This window comes from Lepus europaeus, chromosome 3 (assembly GCF_033115175.1).
Source record: "Lepus europaeus isolate LE1 chromosome 3, mLepTim1.pri, whole genome shotgun sequence".
NCBI classification, from domain to species: domain Eukaryota; kingdom Metazoa; phylum Chordata; class Mammalia; order Lagomorpha; family Leporidae; genus Lepus; species Lepus europaeus.
The window spans coordinates 158636664-158655912 of NC_084829.1; the positions used below are offsets into that span (position 1 = coordinate 158636664).

A 19249-nucleotide genomic window follows, 5' to 3' on the forward strand; every position below is an offset into this window, starting at 1 on the left:
GCTCTCTGCTGTGGCCCAGGAGGGCAGTGGAGGATGGCCCAAGTGCTTAGGCCCTGCACCCACATGGGAGACCAGGAGGAAGCACCTGGCTCCTGGCTTTAGATCAGCGCAGTGCACTGGCTGCATTGGCCATTTGGGGGGTGAACCAACAGAAAGGAAGACCTTTTTTTCTCTCTCTGTCTCTCTCTCTCTCTCTCACTCTCACTGTAACTCTGCCTGTCAAAAAAAAAAAAAAAAAAAAGGCATAGTCAGGCCTCAAATGGGATGCCAGCCCTGTAGGCTGGGGCTTTACCCGCTATGTCAACAGCGCCAGCCGCTGCATATCTTTATCACCCATTTCGGCATTCATAGAACAAATAACTCTCAAAGACTTAAGTGTGCAGAACCTGTGCCAAGCATTGGCAATTCCAAATCAACCCTTCACATACCAAACACACAGCCCCAAGTAGAACACTGCAAAGGGAGAATAGAGTAGGTGCTGGTAGAATAAAACTGGGCCTCTGATTGGATTAGTGAGCAGGTCTCAGGGAACTCCGCGCCCATGCTGAGGCCTGACCACTTCATTTTCTGTAGGTACATGACCCTACATTGCAGCACCATAAAAATGCTTTTTGAAGTTCTAAAACTTAGGAAAAATAAAACAGATTAAAAACTATTACCTTTACATTTTTCTAATTTTAGGACAACAAATTGAGATGAGTGAGAGTTAATTAACAAAGAAAGATGAGGAAAATATGCAGGCACACTGAGTAAGTCATTACCCGAGGCCTGTTTCCAGTCCTTTCAAAGGCGGGAGCAGGCGCTGCGCGCTCAGTGCGTGATTAACTGCTGGTGGGCTTCTGCATTGCAGACTGGGCCAAAGTCGGCAGGTGGATCTCCAAGGCAGGGCCCTCTTCAGATGAAGTGATTGCTGTCCTGCTCTTGTTCTTAAACTGACTCTCGAACTTTTATCCCTGACGCCTTCACAAATGAAGTGGAAAGGGCAGTTGTTTCCAAAGTGCTTTTAGGTGATCACCCTTGTTTCCTCATGTTCTTATTATGTCAAATTTTTTGAAACACACACACAGACACTAGCGTTTAGAAACCTCCAGAGGGGCTCAAGTCCATCTCTGCTTTCTGACTCCAATTTCCTGCTAATGCACACCCCGAGAGGCAGTGGAGACAGCTCAGGTACTTGGGTCTCTGCCATGTCCACACAAGACCCAAATAAAGTTCTGTGCTCCTGGCTTTGGTTTGGCCCAGCTCTAGCTGTGGTGGGCATTTGTGGAGTAAACCGTGCATGTGTGGACGATTGCTCTCCATCTCTCTCTCTCTCCCTCCCCGCCCCATTCTTTCTGTCTACCTTTCCAGTACATCCTCTAAAAGACCCCTCCAGAAGCTGACTGTCCTGTCTGTGATGGCCACACTGCAGGAGAGTCACAGCAGTGTAAGAATCTGAGAAGTGTGTTAGAATATGTCTTTCTCAGCCGGGCATTCCTTGCGTGTCCGAATATGAAAGATAAAGTTTAAAGCCTTGCCATTTGGTGTATGCCGTTTCCCGTATCTTGAGTGTACATAGAGGTATATGCACGCATGTATATAAATGTGCCTGTCTGCGTGTATATATCACTTTAAGCTCTTTCCAAAGTAATTTGAATTTTTTAGGAAGAGCAGGGCTCCCATCCACCGATTCACTCCCTGAATGTGTACAACAGCCAGGACTGGGCCAAGGCCAAAGCCAGGAGCTGGGACTTCCATCCAGGTCTCTCATGTGGGTGGTGGGAACTCAGCTGCTAGAGTTAGGAGCTGGAGCCAGGACCCAAACCCAGACACTCCACTGTGGGACGTGGTGGCTTAACCACCAGGCCAAACTCCCTGAGCACCAAAGTAGATTTAAAGAGATCATACTATTATTCTTTATCCTACCATTCTACATTTTTTAATTTATATCAGCTATATTGCTCGTTTTTGTGTATTTGATAGAAAGAGTATGCCTTGGTAATTCTAAGGCTGAAGACTTAAGAGCCTACACCTCTGGAGAGCGGGGAGATGAGGCAGCCTCTTCCCAGGGCTTGGTTCTCGGCCCCTCTTCCAGGCCTGCTGTACTGCAGGGGAGGCTGATAAACAAGGTCACATCTCACCTCCATGGCTGGCATGGTGTCAGCCCCTCCCCCATTTCAGCAGCATGTTCACCATTACATTAAGCTAAATAAAGAGAAAAGGAAACTTGCCAAGTGCTCTGTGTAAAATAGCAGATACATATTGCAAATGATAACCAAGGCCTAGTCACAAATAAATGTTAAGGAAGTCTTTAGTCAGAACCTAGAAGTGATGTTGCCCAATTACCCTGGGGTTAAAACTGTCCCGAAGGCATAGACGAGAGCAAGGGGAGAACCCCAGTTGGGCTGCTGCGGCCGTTCACGGCTGCCCACCTGCATCACACGATCCAGGGAGCCGGCTGCAGACATGCGGCGGCCGCGACTCCGGCAGACACACCAGGCCTCAGAAGCACAGAGGTGAACATGTGTGGGTTATCCAGCGTCACACTCAAGGTGCAGGACAGCGCACGATTAAAGCGCAGATCCCACCTGTGAATTGATGCTGAAGCAAGAGCAGGTTAAGAAATCTGTTCAAACAATGAAATGATCCGAGAGTTTCAGTAAGGATGCACATTGACTGTTCCTGTTTTGACAACCCCCCCCCCCAAAAAAAAAAAAAATAGGAGGACTGCTTTTGGTTTTCTGGGCCCTGCGATGCTACTTTTTTGTGGGCTTTGTAACTCACTGGAGTGGCTCTGAGCCAGGGCCCTTTTCACTTTGAAAAACAGCATTGTAATTGTCATTGCAATCTTGCCTTCTGGGATTCAACGCTAATATCATAGGAAAAAAGGTTTCTGTTGAACTGTATGAAAGGGGGAGTTGGGCTCTTGGTTTAAAGTTAAATTCTTAATTAAGAAAATGTATAGTTTGTGCCTGAACTAGTAGCCTTCATTCCTTACTGTTGTGTGATAGCAGTAGTTTTGAGTCTCTTCTCCCCTTGTATTTGATGGCTCATTACCTTCTCCTCGCTCTTCCCTCCCCTCTGCCGCCCATGCCCCATCTCCACATGCTGCTCCCGGGCACCAGAAGTCCAGCTCATCCACAACCACCGGGGAGAAGATCACCAAGGTGTATGAGCTAGGGAACGAGCCCGAGAGGAAGCTGTGGGTGGACCGGTACCTCACCTTCATGGAGGAGAGGGGGTCCCCTGTCTCAAGTCTGCCTGCGGTGGGCAAGAAGCCCCTGGACTTGTTCCGACTCTACGTCTGCGTCAAAGAGATCGGGGGCTTGGCACAGGTGAGAACGAGAGACAGACGGGTGAAGGCAGAGGCCGTGTTGGTGAGGTGGAAGAGCAACCGGTGTGTATTCTCACAGAGGAGAAGCTGAGCCTGCAGGCCAGTCACCTCCTGGGTGGGGCCCAGTCCATGCTGTAGGGAGGACCAGGGCGGAGCCCTGGCTCTGCCGCCCACTCATGGCCGCTTGACCTCTGTTTCCTCATCTGTAAGGTGAGACTGTTAGGCTCTAGATTTTTCTTTAGGTTTCCCGAAAGCTCTAGGATTCTCTGGAATCTTCCAGAAGTTAATGGTAGATACTCCAGAAAAGTTTTGCGCATAATCATCTGAATCTAGATTTAAATCAAATTCATTGTTTCCCTCTCTCTAGAGCAACTTATCAAAAGAATTAAGCCATCCTTGAGTAAAGCCTTCGCACCAACGGCCTGGGCCTCTGGCAGGCTGGCCTGGAGCAGGGCAGCAGAGGCGCTGGCCTTCCAGTCTCTGCAGGGGCCTGGTGCTGCCCGCCCACCTCTCCCAGGAGGCCTGTTAAGTCTCGTGCCCTGGACCCAGTAGCCCTGCCCTGTCCCGAGCAGGACATGCCCTGCACAGAACAGGGGACAGGCTGCAGACATGTGAGTCCTCACTGAGGCCTTTGGCCTCCCAAATACCCACAAGCCACAGGGTCAGCAGCCCCAAAGAACAGAGGACGCCGCTGTGGACAGAGTGCGCTGCGGGCCCAGAGGCACGTGCAGCTCTGCCTGATTCCGAAACGGTGTCCTGTCTTGCAGAAGCTCTCTAGCCCGCTATTTTAAAACAAGCTTTAGGAAGCTTACAGTACGTCTGCACCCACCCCAGGCCAGTGAAACGAAACTGCTTGGGCCTGGGTGGCCTCCAAGGGCAGCAGAGTGCGGCACGCTCTGCCCCACTGAGGCGGCAGGGTCCCAGGCTACCCCAGGGCGAGGCTTTAATCTGCAAGTATCAGCCAGGGCCTGCCCTGATCTCCAGGCCGCAGCTCGGGGATGCTGAGTTCTGGGGTGCAGACCTAATGAGAGGGTGCGCCCGGGCTGCCAGCCTCCCCTCAGCCCCAGACTCCTCCGACCGTCCTCCCTTGCAGTGAGCCTGTGACGCGGTTGGATGCTGCTTATCTGTCCCGTGCAACACAGGCCGTGTCTGGCTGCGCACCCTGACTGGCTCAGCAGGGCATCTGTTGCTGCCTTAGCCGTCAGGTGACTTGAGTGCAGCTGGTGGCATTGTCCCACGTGTCCCATCTTGCTCTCTGCTGAGTGGGCATCAGGTGTGCCCGGGAGCAGGTTCTGTGCCCCCACGGCGATCGGCTGAAAGCCTCGCTGCACAGGTGTCCCAAGCAGCACTTCTCACTGGTTCCCAAGGCAGCCCGCAGGCCTGCTGCTCTCTTACATTGAGTGCCAAGAGGCATTGCTGGGCCGTGCTCTGGTCTGTGTACCGTGCACCATTTAGTACTAAGTAAATGGACACAGAGAGCTGTGCGAGAAAGTTCGGGCCCAGAAATTCAGTATTTCATGGAGTACTGTCCCCTTGGCCCTAAGGCGCTGCTGACAGGAGGCGTCAGAGGCAGACCTTCCCCCGGGTACTTGTGGGTCCTGGCCCTTCCGTCCTGTGTTCCCAAGTGGCTGCCAGCAGGTTAAAAGAAGACCTCAGTCTTCACGTACCGCCACAGGATTTCTCTTTCTTCTATTTTCTGCTTTGTGTTGCATCCAGCCTGGACGTGAGTAGCGACACCAGCTGGTCCTGCCTGGCACGCAGGGAGGTGGCTGCTGCCCTGTGGGCTGAGCTGGGGACTCAGCAGAGCCCCACCGGAGGGCAGGGTCACCATGTCAGGCTGTTAAGTCAAGGAACTTCACCCACCCTTGTATGGGGTGCCACCCTTGCCCAGTTCCCAGGAGAGTCCCCAGTGAGAGGCCAGAGGCTGTGGGCCTGCAATCAAGGGCTTGGTTCTGGGAGTTTGTGGCTGTTGGAAGGAAACGTTACTTTTCGTATCAATGTCAATTGCAAATCGGTGCTGCTGCTGCTACTGCTTTGTGAATTGAGTTTTAGACACGCTTTCTTTCTTAATCAGAGGTGGGGTGGGGGTGAGTGTGGGCAGGGGTGTCCGCTGGCTCAGAGACATGGCCAGCTCTGGAAGGGGCGAGGTGGCAGGAGATAGAGCAGCAGAACCTCCGAGCCGGGCTGTTTTGTAGCTATCAGCAGGTTCCTTAATGGCTTTGTAGCTGTAAATGCTGTCTGTGCACTACTGAGTGGGAGCAATGAGCATTAGTTAAAAGAGGCAAATGAAAAAAAGTAAACCAAGACATTAAGTGCTTTTTTTGTCTCCTGGCTTTAAACAAGCCACTTTGCTGCAAACCAATGATCCTGGCATTTTTTTGCTAGGTTAATAAAAACAAGAAGTGGCGTGAGCTGGCAACCAACCTAAATGTTGGCACTTCAAGCAGCGCGGCGAGCTCCCTGAAAAAGCAGTATATTCAGTACCTGTTTGCCTTCGAGTGCAAGATCGAGCGAGGGGAGGAGCCCCCGCCGGAAGTCTTCAGCACCGGGGACACCAAGAAGCAGCCCAAACTCCAGCCGCCATCTCCTGGTAAGTGGCAGTGCTGCAGCTGCCGGCCAGGAAGGGGCGCCTCTGAGGGCAGTGAAGGGAGGGGCCTTCGGGGCGCGTTGTTGATTTCACTGCAAGGGAAGAAAGCAGAAGGGGGTGTTGCCGTTTCGCGCAGTACGTGAACGGCCCCATTCTTTGACTTTCCTTTACTTAGTCCAGTAGACTTTGGAGCTCTGAGCATTATTCCTGGCACAAGTGTTTTAAAATATTCCCGTACTCTTTCCAGAATAATTAGCCGTATGCACCTGTTTCATTACTCGTGGGCTGGGAAGGCCACCGCCCAGCCTAGCAGCCGGCTGTGCCAGCCCTTCTTCTCTCTGAGGACACCCACATTTGTATTTTAGCAAAATGAAACCCTCGGTTTTTAGTGTGCCTGCCCAGCAAGGTCTCACTGCGGGGAGTTCTGCAAGCTGTCAGGGTGCAAACTCAGGGGTCTCATTTCCGCAAGAGGCCGTGGGGCACACCGGTCTGACCCCCAAGTCAGCAGTCAGGGTTAGGCGGGTCACCTCAGTGCTCATCCACAGACCACAGGGCCAGGACTGCCACCCCCACTCTCCGCAGCTGTTGGAGACCCTGCCATTCTCCCCAGCCCTCCTGCTGGGCCCTTGTTCCACCTGTTAGGGCCTCACGTTTGAAATTCCCAAATGCTACATTCAAGAAGTTGGCATCCTCCTTGGATCTGTGCGGTGACCTCCCGCAGGTTAATCTCCCTGTTCTCTTGTCTCTGGCCGCCTCCTAGCCCAGTGACCTTTGAGCGCTTCATTGCCCCGTCCCCAGTCCCTGCACGTGAGACGGGGAGCCACGCATGTTGCTCCTGCTGGGTCGCCAGCAGCCGTGTGTCCTGACACACGCAGCAGGCCACGCCGTGTTCATGTCATCCGCACAGCAGCCCGATGCTGAGACGGCATTGAGGTCTGTGAGAAAACGGAGACGCAGGACCCCCAGGAGCTCGGTCAGAGCCACGTGGCTGGAGTGGGTGGTCTAATGGAGGCCTCAGCGAGGGTGCCTCGCAGGACCTGCCCTGTGACTGGTAGCGAGCTGACACACAGAAGCCCGGCAAATCTCTGCTAAGGTCTTCCTCCAGCTGCTGGCAGGGTGACTGCCGCAGGCAGACGTCTAAGGGTGCTCTTCAAGGATCTCTGTGGAACGCACCTCCACTGAGGCCTGCAGGTTCCAAGTAGCACAGGCAGGACCCCGCCCTGAAGGAGCCGCAGCCCTGGCCACTTCTGGCTTGCCCCAGAAGCCGGGGAAGCTCGTCTGTAAAGCCTCAGCATCACACGCAGTTCAGAGTGAGAAGCGGCGTTCACGCAGCTCGGAACCCATTTTTCCAACACAAAACCCAGTGGGGTGTAGGACCCAACGTGGTGATGCCTGCAGACGTGAGGGTGCACCTGATCGGCACCTGCGAGGCTGCACGAGGGGAGAGCGGCTATGCCCGGGAGTTCCTGCTTCTCCCCAGGACTGCCCAGGGGGCGCAGATCCTCATCGAGCCATGGGTGCTTCCGCCCCTCCCCTCCTCCTGGGCAGCACGGCAGAGCCTGCATGCAGATGGGCACGGCCAGGGCTGTGCTCCCAGACCAGACCTTGCCCTGCCCCCCTGCCAGGTGCCCTCCCTGGTCCCCGTGCCATCGCTAAGGATGCTGTCCCCGAAACACGCCCAGCAGAGAAGGGAAATAAAGTAACTCCCAGCTCTGTGTCACAGCAGGGACTCGTGGATTTTTTGGCCCTGGACTTTTGGGTTTATTATCTTATGAATCCACATTTTCATTCATGACTACACACACATTGTCCAGAAATCAATTCAGATCTCTAACAATTCAATCCATCAAGCTTCCCATTCACATGTAATTGAATATTTGATACTTCACAGAAATATCAAAAAGTATGTCTTTACTGGGAAACTTACAGTTTTAATAGAGTCATTGTGGTATGTAGGTACAGTTCTAAGAACGTAATAATATTTCCTTCCTCCCTCCCTTTCTCTCTCTCTCCCTCCTACCCTCCTTCTTTCTCCCTCTTTTTTTTTTCTTTTGAGATAAAATATTTTGAATTTACATTAAAGTAAAAAGGCTTAATACTTCACCCAAAAGAAGTCTAACAAGTAAAGGGCAGAACGACCCTAGTTTGGTGAGAATACAGACAATGAGTATAAACAATAGTTGAATGGAAAAATGGCCATTTCACCCATATACAGTAAATTTTAAAGTAATCACAGATCATTAAAACTATAGAAGTGTAACATTCTTAACCATTGGTTTGACAGAGTTATGAAACAGAGTTTTACAAAACTGTATTTACAGCAATACTGATACGCACAGACATCCCATGTGTGTTTGGCTTTTCGATTTTAGCTCCCACGTATCAGGGAGAACATACAGTGTTTGTCTTTCTGGGTCTGGCTTAGTTCACTCAACATGATGTCTTCCAGTTACATCCATTTTGCTGCAAATGACAGCATTTCATTCGTTTTGATATCTCAATAATATTCCGAGGTGTATATGTACCACATTTTGTTTATCTGTTCATCTGATGATGGACTCCTGAGCTGATTCCAAATTTTGGCTGTGTGAGCAGTGCTGCTATGAACATGGTGGTGCAGGTTCTCTTAGATACACTGTGTTCAAGTCTTTTGTGTACATACCCAGCCGTGAGAATGCTGGATCATATGGCAAGTCTATTTCTAGTTGTTAAGAAATCTCCACATTCAGGTGGTTGGCTTTGTGGTATAACAGGTTAGGCCACCGCCTGCGGGCATCCCACACGGGCGCTGGTTCCAGCCCGGCTGCTCTGCTTTTGATCCAGCCCCCTGCTAATGTGCCTGGGAAAGCAGCAGAAGATGGCCCAGGTGCTTGGGCCCCTGCCCCACGTGGGAGACCCAGATGGAGTTCCAGGCTACCGCCACAGCCATTGCAGCTGTTTGGGGAGTGAACCAGTAGATGGAAGATCTCTGTCTCTCTTTGTCTTTCCTCTTCTCTCTCAGTAACTCTGCATTTCAAATGAATTAAATCTTTAGAAAAAGAGAGAGAGATCTCCACACTGTTTTCCGCAGTGGCTGCGCTAATTTGTGTTCCCATCAACAGTGGATAAGTGTTCCCCTTGGTCCGGATCCTTGCCAGCATTTGTTACTCTGTATATTTTGGATTTTAGCCACTCTCACAGGGGTGAGGTGATCCTGATGGCTAGTGATATTGAGTCTTTTTTCATATATTTGTTGGCCATTTGTATTTCTTCTTTTGAGAGCTGTCTATTGAAGTCCTTTGGCCATTTCTCAACTGGGTTGGTTGGTTTTTTGTCATTTTTAAGTTGCTTATATGTTCAGGATATTAATATTTGCAAATATTTTTCCAGCCTGTTGGATGTCTCTTTACGTTATTGATCATTTCTTTTGCTGTGCAGAAGCTTTTGAGTTTTAAATAGTGCCGTTTGTTTAGTTTTGTTTTTTGGCCTTTGCTCTGGGGGTCTTGTCCAAGGAGTCATCCCCTACACCAGCATCTTGGAGTGCTGTCCCTACATTTTCTTCCAGCAACTTCATAGTCTCAGGTCTTAAATTTGGGTCTTTGATCCATCTTCAGCTGATTCTTGTATACGGTGAGAGGTGCAGATCTAATTTCATTCCACATGTATACACCCAGTTTTGCCAGCTCCGTTTGTTGAAGAGGTTAGCCTTACTACACTGTATGGTCTGAGCACTTTTGTCAAAAATCAATTGACTGTATGTATGTGGACTAATTTCTGTGCTGTCTGTTCTGTTCCACTGATCTATCTTTTAGTTTTTATGCCAGTGCCATGCTGTTTTAATTACAGTAGCTTTGTAGTATGCTTTGAAGTCAGGTATTGTGATGCCTGCAGCTTGATTTTTCTTGTTCAGCATCACTTCAGCTACTCTGGGTCTTGTGTGATTCCACATGAATTTTAGGACTGCTTTTTCTAATTCTGTGAAGAATGCCATTGCATTTGGATAGGGACTGCACTGAGTCTGTAGATTGCGTTGGGTAGTATCGACATTTTCACGGTATTGACTCTTCCAATCCGGGAACAAGAGATATCTTTCCATTTGTGTGTGTCCGTGATGATTTCTTTCATCAGTGTTTCATAATTTTCACTGTAGAGATCTTTCACCTCTTTGGTTAAATTTATCCCTAAAAATTTGATTTTTTTTTTTTTTGTGTGGCTATTGTGAATGGAGTTTCTTTCTCTGTGAGTTCATCATTAGCACACAAAAGAGCAACTGTTTTTTGTATGTCTGTTTTGTAACTTCAACTTCGCTGACTTGGTTTATCAGTTCCATAGCTTTTGGGTGGAGTGCCACAGCGTGTCCTGTGCGAACATGGACACTTTGACTTCCTCGCTTCCAGTTCTGATGTCTTTGTTTCTTTCTCCTCCATAGTTGCTCTTGCTAAAACTTCTAGTACTGTATCAAGTAGGAGTGAAGACAGTGGACACCCTCACCTTGTTCCAGATCTGAGGGGAAATGCTGTCAGCTTTTCCCCATTCAGTGTGATATTGCTGCTGGTTTGTGATACATAGCCTTTATAATGTCAAGGAATGTTCCGTCTGTATCTGCTTTTTGGAGGGTTTTTTCCATGAAGGGGTGTTGAATCTTATCAAATGCTTCTGCATCTGTTGAGATGACATGTGGTTTCCGTTCGCCATTGTGTTGATGTGGTTTATGACATTTATTGATTTGCAAATGTTGAACCACTCTTGCATTTCTGGGTAAATCCCACGTGATCATGACGTGGGACCTTCTGATGTGGTTTCGGATTTGATTTGCTAGTGTTTTGCTGGGAGTCCTTGCACGTGTGTTCAGTAAGGACAGAGGTCTGTAGTTTTCTTCTCCTTTCGTGTCTTTGGTTTTGGTATCAACGTCTTGCTGGCCTCATAAAAAAAGTTTGGTAGGAGGCCGGTGCCGCGGCTCACTATGTTAAATCTCCCCCTGTGGTGCAGGTACTCTGGGTTCTAGTCCTGGTTGCTCCTCTTCCAGTCCAGCTCTCTGCTGTGGCCCGGGAGTGCAGTGGAGGATGGCCCAAGTCCTTGGGCCCTGCACCCGCATGGGAGACCAGGAGGAAACACTTGGCTCCTGGCTTCAGATCGGCTCAGCACCGGCCGATGCAGCCATTTGGGGGGTGAACCAACGGAAGGAAGACCTTTCTCTCTGTCTCTCTCACTGTCTAACTGTACCTGTCAAAAAAAAAAAAAAAAGAATTTGGTAGGGTTCCATCCTGTTCAATATTTTGGAATAGTTTGAAGAGTATTGGAGTTACTGCTTCGAATGTTTGGTAGAATTGAGTAGCAAAACCATCAGGTCATGGACTTGTCCTTGATGGAAGACTTGACTACTGCTTCAGTCCCATTGCTTGTTATGGGTCTATTTAGGTTACCTGTGTCTTCTTGACTAAATCTTTGTAGGTTACATGAACCCAGGAGTTTATCCATTTCTCTGGGTTTTCCAGTTTATTAGCATGTGGTTCTTCAGACTAGATTCTTATGACCCTTTATCTTTCAATGGTGTTGGTTGTGCTGTCTCCTTTTTCATCTCTAATTTTATTTATTTAAGTTTTTTCTCTTTTTTTCTTTGTTAGTACGTCTAGAGGTTTATCTATTTTGTTTATCTTCTCAAAAAACAAACTTTTTGTTTGGTTGATCTTTTGTATTTTTTTGTTTCAATCTCACTTATTTGTGCTGATCCTTATTATTTCTTGCCTCCTGCTGATTTCGGGTTTGCTTTGTTTCTGTTTTTATATCTTCAAGATACATCATTAGATTTTGTTTTTTAAGATTTTATTTATTTATTTGAAAGGCAAATTAACAGAGAGAAAAGGAGATGCAGAGGGAGAGAGAGGTCTTCCGTCTGCTGGTTCACTCCCCAGTTGGCTGCAATGGCCAGAGCTGCACTGATCCAAAGCCAGGAGCCAGGAGCTTCTTCTGGTTTCCCATGTGGGTGCAGGGGCCCGAGGACTTGGGCCATCTTCTGCTGCTTTCCCAGGCCATAGCAGAGAGCTGGATCAGAAGTGGAGCGGTGCCCACATGGGATGCCGGCACTGCAGGCAGTGGCTTTACCCGCTACGCCACAGCGCTGGCCGTCATGTGAACTTCTAATGCAGGACACCCTCCAGAATTTCTTGTAAGGCTGGTCTGGTGGGGTGAATTCAGTTTTGCTTATCTGGAAAATACTTTGTTTCTGCTTCACTGTTAAAGGATAGCCTCACTGCATATGCTCTTGGTTTCAAGTTTTTTTCTTTTCAGACCTTGAATGTGTCATCCCACTCTCTGGCCTGTAGGGTTTCCACTGAGAAGTCTGATGTCAATCTAACTGCCTTTCCTTTATACGTAGCTTGGCCCTCTTCTCTTACTGAGTTTCGGATTCTCTCCTTGTCTAACTTTTGGCAGACAATGTGATGACGATATGCCGTAGAGGAGACTTTTGTGGTTGGGTCTGCTCGGGTTCTGGGGGTTTCTCGTGTCCGGATGCCCGTGTGTCTTTTAAGACCTGGGAAGTTTTCCACTGTTATTTCACTTAGCAGGTTCTCAACTCCTTTTTCCTTTTCTTCTCCTTCAGGAATACTTACAATATGAGTATTTGGTCATGTAATGGTATCCCATGTTTCACATAGACTTTCTTCATTCTTCTAAATTATTTTCTCTTTATTTTTGCCCGATTGGGTTCTTTGAAAATTGCTGTCCTCGAGGTCAGAAAATCTCTCTTCCACGTGGTCTATTCTGCTGTTAAAGCTCTCAGTTGTATTTTTTATTTCACTGATTGAAGATTTCAGCTCCAAGATTTCTGTGTGGTTCTTCTCAGTGAGTTCTGTGTCCTCAGTAATATTTTCCTCATTGCTGTCCTCTTTTCTTTAACCCCTCTGTCTGTGTTCTCTGGCATCTCTTTTGAGTTTCCTTTCAGTCATTATGTTGAATTCTCTATCATTTCATGGATTTCCTTCAGTTCAGGATCTAATGCTGCTGGAGGAGTATTGTGTTCTTTGGGAGGTGCCAAGCTACCTTCTTCATGTCTCCTGTGTCCCTACATTGACATCTGCCCATCTGATATACGCTGCTCTCTTCATGGAGTAGCTTCATTGGAGAAAAGTTTATGGTTTTGCTGGAGTGCAGGGTATCATTTGGCTTGTTGCTTTGGCTTTGGTTCTAAGTGAGCCAGGAGTATAGTCTCTGAGTGATTTCAATATTTTTTAAAAGATTTATTTATCTATCTACTTATTGGAAAGGCAGAGTTAGAGAGAAAAGGAGACACAGAGAGAGAGAACAAGAGATCTGCCATCTGTTAATTCGCTCCCCAGATGGCCACAGCAGCCAGAGCTGGGCCAGTCCAAAGCTGGAGCTTCTTCCACGGTCTCCCACGTGGGCGCAGGGGCCCAAGGACTTAGGGCATCCTCCACTGCTCTCCCGGGCACATTAGCAGGGAGCTGGATTGGAAGTGGAGCAGCCAGGACTTGAACTGGGGCCCATATGGGATCCCAGCATCGTAGGTGTCAGCTTTACCCACCATGCTTCAACACCAGCCCAGTTTCTTTTGTCTTAGCCGACATCAGCTGTGTCTGTAAGTGACGCAGTTGTATAACCTGCAGTTCATAGCGTTACAAGTGTGGCACTGAGATGAACAAGGGTTTCCTTGGGTGTGCATCTTTGGTCCACAGAGAGTACAGTGTCAGTCTTCTTGGCAAACATGATGTCCAGAGCCTTGTTCTTGGTGCTGAGGGACAAGGGTGGCTGCCCCTTGTCCTGTCAGCGAGCCCTAGTGATGCTGGGGCTGGTGGCACCAACTGCTGTATCTCTAGGACTGTGTGATGCAGATGGACCCTTCCTCGGGTCCCGCCAGGAGAGTCCAACGGGTGTTGGTGGTTATAGTAGCAGCAGCCCTAGTCCCAGGACTAACGTCACCCTCACAGGCTGACAACGAGGTATACCAGAGACTTCACTCTGCAGGGTGTGAGTCCAGAGAGGTGGGTACAGGCAGGCCTTCCCCTTGTGGCCGGGGTAGATTTCAGTGGCACCGAGGCATTTGGGACAGATTGTTATAGTCCTGTTGTGGCAAGGCATAGTGGGGTCATTACCCACATGTCCAGGGTGGGAGCAGAGTTCTACATGGGCTGCTTCTGGTGTTAGCTCTCAGAAGCTAAGGTGAAACCCCTAGCTCACATGGAGTGTGTGAGCATAGTTCTGGGGCTGAATTCTTAAAAATGAATTTTCAGCAAAAAATGTGTGTTTTCTGAAGTCACTTTCTCACAGAAGGACAAAATGATAGTTTGTTCCCTGCCAGCCCCTCCAGGCACAAAGCTGACATTCTCAAGATGCATTCCAGACTGTGTTCCCAGTGGTCACCCCAGCCGCCAGCTCCTCCAGCTCTTAGGCCGTCTTCGGAGAGCGCGCCCAGTCTACCACTGTGGGTGACCCCCTGGATCTAGACTTTGGGTCCAGCCCTGGGAGGCAGAATGCCCTTGCTTCTGGGGCTGCATTTGACAGCCACTGTCCAGTGGATGGGGGACAGGTTCTGTCTGCCAGAGCCACAGTCCAGAAAGAAGGCCTTGAGCTGTGGTCTGCATCCCCGTGGTGCCCATGGGGCTTCCTGGCAATCACCCCTGGTCCTTTGGAGAGGGGTTCGGAAGGCGGCCTCCCCAGGGGGGCAGCCCTCCCGTGGTTGGAGGGGAGAAGAAGTTGGCTGGGAGGTTCCAGGAAGCAATTAGTAAGTCTGTAACCGAACTCTCATCCATCTCGCTGGCAGGTGGCGGACTGACTTTCTAATATTAGCTGACAGGTGATGTCACAGAGCCTGTCATGGATCCAGCGAGGGAATCCTCAGCGGAAGATAAATGAGAGAGGGGTTGGGGTGTAAACAAAGGTGCCCTCTGGTTGACCTCTGGGTGCCCTCCTGCGGAAACCCCTCCCACCAGAACCAGGGCACCGGGTTCGTGCGTCAGTTATCTTCTCGGCTAGGAGCCTGGTGTGCAGTCTGAAGTGTGTGAATGTACTTAACCTTCAGTAACCTTCCCATTGTTGACTTTAGAGCATACATGTGTAGCTTCTGGCAAGAGGTAGGGAGCTCCTAGAGAGCGCGCCAGCCTCCTCGGTCAATGGACTTGCAAGGGGTTGCATTCATTTTTTTCCCTGAAAGGAAAAAAAAAAAAAAAAACACTGGCAAGAGAGAAGAATTTCTCAATTTTTTTTTTTATTAGCTGCAAATGTGAGTCCTTGTAAGTAAGGGTCATTCTGGAATCACAGCCTGGAGGGAGCTATCCGCCAGGCCGAGCCGAGCCTCCTCTCAGCACACAGAACAGTTGTGTCTGCAGCTTGCTGCTGGTGTGTTTGTAAGGCACCACTTTATTCTTTTAGTAAATCTACCTTTTTAACATGCATCTCCAGGATTGCGCCACAATTTGCTTTGTAAGCGTGAGTGAATCAATTTTTCCTTAAAGAGATCTAAATCCTGCATCTGTGAGTTTCTCTGGGTCACTGTGCAGGACCTAGGGCCCCGTGCGCCATCAGGCCCTGCCAGGGACCGGGCAGCCCTAACGTGGCCAGAGATGATCGGTTCGGCCAAGGCTTCCCAGTGGAAGTGTTGTGCTCACTTTGGTTCCCGACTCCCTCGTGGGTTACTCTGAAACCTCTGGTGATGGACTGTGCTGCGTTTCCCCCACAGTACGAGGGGAACCGGGGTAGCGAGCCTTGGGGACTCCCAGGCAAGGAAGCACCAGCACTAATGTGTGACCCGGTGTGGCAGACAGGCAGCCCTGCACCTGCTGTTTGTTTAATGAATAAACGAAGCCGGTATCTGCTGAACAGCTAATGCGCTAACAGCTAGGCTAGATCATAAAGCAGGCGCTCGTAAACTACTTTTTCCTACAGGTGAGGTTAATTAATTTTTTCCAGACTTGTGCTTGCTAAGAAAGCGTTCTCAATTCTGAGCTCTCCTGTTATGATGTCATTGTAGTGAAAGCCAAATCTCTGAACTCCGGCGACATAGAAGGACTTCAATCAGTATATAGGTCTTCGAAAGTGTGGGAAATGCATAGTTTGAAAAAGCTATGCGTGGATTTCAAAAATTCTTTGTACCAAAACAAGCCTATTTTTAATGCTGGTTTACCACAAACTTCTCCATGTACCCTGGGATGTCTTATGCTTTTCCAGCAAACCTGATCTTGTAGCTCTAGAGACGACTGTTGTGAATGACAAAGTGTAGACACATCTGGATCCTGAGACGGTAACAGAATGACCTAAGGCACGTTGTGACCCATCTGCGTCATTGTTTTTCAGCTTAAACATTTCTCATTATCCAAGACCCAGAACTCGTCTTCTAATTTTTTTCCTAAAATAGCTCCAACATTTTTATCCCAATTTTCTATATTTACTTTTAGATTATATCCATTATAGACAGCACTGAAATCAACATTCTTATGCCCAAAGCCTTCCTTCTGTTAGATTATTGTCTTGGGATAAATACCCAGGAAAGCAGTTGCCCAGCCTGAGGTTGAAATGGTTTTGAGGCTCACAGATGGAGTGCACTGCCGAATGGTTTGCTGCCAGAGGTCTGAGTGGTTCTCACCAGAACCAGTGTGAGGACACTGACTTCACACACACTGGGTGCTGTTACTCTTTCCAATACGGTGGCGTCTCGGTTCAGGTTCTCTGTACCATCGCTAGCAAGCGGGAACTTACTTGGTAACCTCCAGTGTTTTCCCTGTTCTCCCTCGGTGCGATCACCATCAGCTAACTCAGGATCCTTGCAAGGCCCGCAGACCCCCCAGTCAACCGGCAGCAATTCCATGGCGGAGGTGCCAGGCGACCTGAAGCCCCCGACCCCAGCCTCCACCCCTCACGGACAGATGACCCCGATGCAAGGTGGAAGGTACGTCCCCGCAGCCCTGTGGGCCACACAAAATCAGGCCTGGTTAGTCTTTTCATTTTCTGGCGCCAGCGTCCTAGGAGGAGGAGATCCTTCTCCCTAGAGTCAGTGGACGATGCTGTAGTATGTATGGATGGTTTCTCGTTTATAGATCTCAAGACTGTCTTACTGTCTGGACACTGTGCCGTGTCATTAACCGCCATTCTCACATCTCTTCAGAAGCAGCACAATCAGTGTGCACGACCCGTTCTCAGATGTGGGTGACTCGGCCTTCCCCAAACGGAACTCCGTGACGCCAAACGCGCCGTACCAGCAGGGCGTGAGCATGCCAGACATGATGGGCAGGATGCCCTATGAGCCCAACAAGGACCCCTTTGGTGGAATGAGAAAAGGTATGTGCGCAGGGTGTTCGCCTCGCTGTGCCCACAGGAAGGCCGCTGTTGGCTCAGCCACCTTTCCGGACCTGGCCCTTGGGGAGGACTTTAGGACCTCCGTGCCTTACTTTGGTCATCTGTAAAATGGGAAAGCAGTAAGGCCTGCCCCCGAGGGCGCTGTGAGGGTTAACGATGGGGGTATATGCAGAGCCCGTGGAGCGGGGGCCGCCCCACCAGTGTTGCTAGCACTGGCATTGTCGCATTAGCATGAGCGTGGGCAGTACAAGGGACCTCATAGCATCTAGGCAAATGCCACACAGTCCTTGCTTTATGGAATTAACAGACTCTTAGGAGGAAGCAAACAAAAACTGAGTTAAACCGCAACTCTGTAATTAAATATCATGGTTGTTGGGAGAAAGGGAAGAAGGGGTGTGGAGAGCGGTGCCATCTGGGCCGGGCAGGGGGAGGAAGGGAAGGCTGCTCCCAGGGCGGGAGTGTGCTCAGCCTGTGTGGGGAGGTGGCAGGGGCCACCAGGCGCCCCATGCTGTCACCTTGGTGGGCATGCTGGGGGGCTCGGGCTTTCCCCCCAAGATGCACGATGCTGTGCAGGAAAGGATGTGCGTAGCTGTTTCGTAAACTACCAACGCCTGGAGAAGCCACCGTTCAGCTCTGGAGGGTGCACAAAGAGCCCCTCTGCTGGTCTAGGGCAGACACGGTGGATTCAGGCTGGAAACCAGCAGTGGGGAGAGATGCCATCCGAGGTGCTGATGGCTGAATGTGGGGCTGATGGGCAAAGGTTAGCGCCTGCGCCGTGGACCATGAGGAGGGCGCGAGAGCCAGAGCACGCAGGGTGGTGGGTAGTGGCAGGCAGCTCCGGAGCTGAGCAGAGACCCCGTTGGCCATGATTGTAGAGCACTAAGCGTAGGGATGGAGCCTACGGCTGTGAGCTGGACACCACCACTGAGGAAATAGCAGACTTCCTGACCCTCAAGGCCAAGTCCATACCCAGGCGGTGGCTGTCCAAGCCATTGTCTTTTTTTTTTCCTTTTAATGTATTTACTTGAAAGTCAGAGCTATAAAGAGGGAGAGGCAGAGAGAGAGACATAAAGAGAGGTCTTCCCTCCACTGGCCCACTCCCCAAATGGCCACAACGGCCAGAACTGAGCAGATCCGAAGCCAGGAGCCAGGAGCTTCTTCCGGGTCTCCCACATGGGTGCAGGGGCCCAAGGACTCGGGCCATCTTCTACTGCTTTCCCAGGCCACAGCAGAGAGCTAGATCGGAAGTGGACCAGCTGGGACCCGAACTGGCACCCATATGGGATGCCGGCCCGGCAAGCAGCAGCCCTACCTGCTGTGCCACTGCACCAGCCCCCGAGCCGTTGTCTTTTTAACTCTTCCAGGCTCCAGGCAGACACTTGATATTTTGCTTTTCAGCATTCTTCCAGATGCAATTGAGTCCTGTGAAATTGAGCTGTGATGTGAATATTATAGAAAAATACAGAAAAAATAGTGAATACTTTGATGCAAGCATCCACCCTGCGTCCCCTTACACAGCAGCACCTATGCCGTATTTAGGTGTTGGGATACATGAATTTCTTGACATATTTTCTGAATGCCAAGAAGTGGAAAGCCCAGAGCCTTCATTTTTATAAGCATTAAGGGCCAATGAAAAATAAAAATAAAAAATCTCAATAACATAAATGTTGGGCCTATACCATTTAACAGTTGAGACTGATAATATTTCATGTGTATTTCATGTGTTACGTTTCAGGTGACTGTTACGTGAAGTAACAGTGTCTCTAATTTTTCCTTTCAAAAGTTTCAAGGCTACTTATTCCAATCATGGAGAACATGCAGTAAATCCCTAAGTTCCAAAAAGCTTTATAACTATATATGAGGTTGGCGTTTTCTTTCATGGTGTGAGATGCTACATAGAACATGTTATTAGGCCATTTGGCGGCCATACTGCCATTTTTAGACTCTGGAAATACGATAACATGGGAAAATAATTAGTAACACTTGGAAACCTGCCCCCAAGATGTATTGTGGACCACTCCGATACCCCACCTACACGCTGTGTCAGCTAGAGTCACGTACCT

General features: G+C 49.5%; 1 protein-coding gene across 2 annotated transcripts in view; it reads left to right on the forward strand.

The window, feature by feature from the left end:
- The window catches only part of ARID1B (AT-rich interaction domain 1B), a 437948-nt gene that overhangs the window by 402774 nt on the left and 15925 nt on the right, over nucleotides 1–19249 (forward strand). For both annotated transcript variants that reach the window (XM_062186972.1, XM_062186973.1), the window contains 4 exons: nucleotides 3105–3314; nucleotides 5699–5903; nucleotides 16641–16779; nucleotides 16996–17168. In XM_062186972.1, the coding sequence (XP_062042956.1) occupies nucleotides 3105–3314; nucleotides 5699–5903; nucleotides 16641–16779; nucleotides 16996–17168 (727 nt within the window). The remainder of the gene's footprint in view (nucleotides 1–3104; nucleotides 3315–5698; nucleotides 5904–16640; nucleotides 16780–16995; nucleotides 17169–19249) is intronic.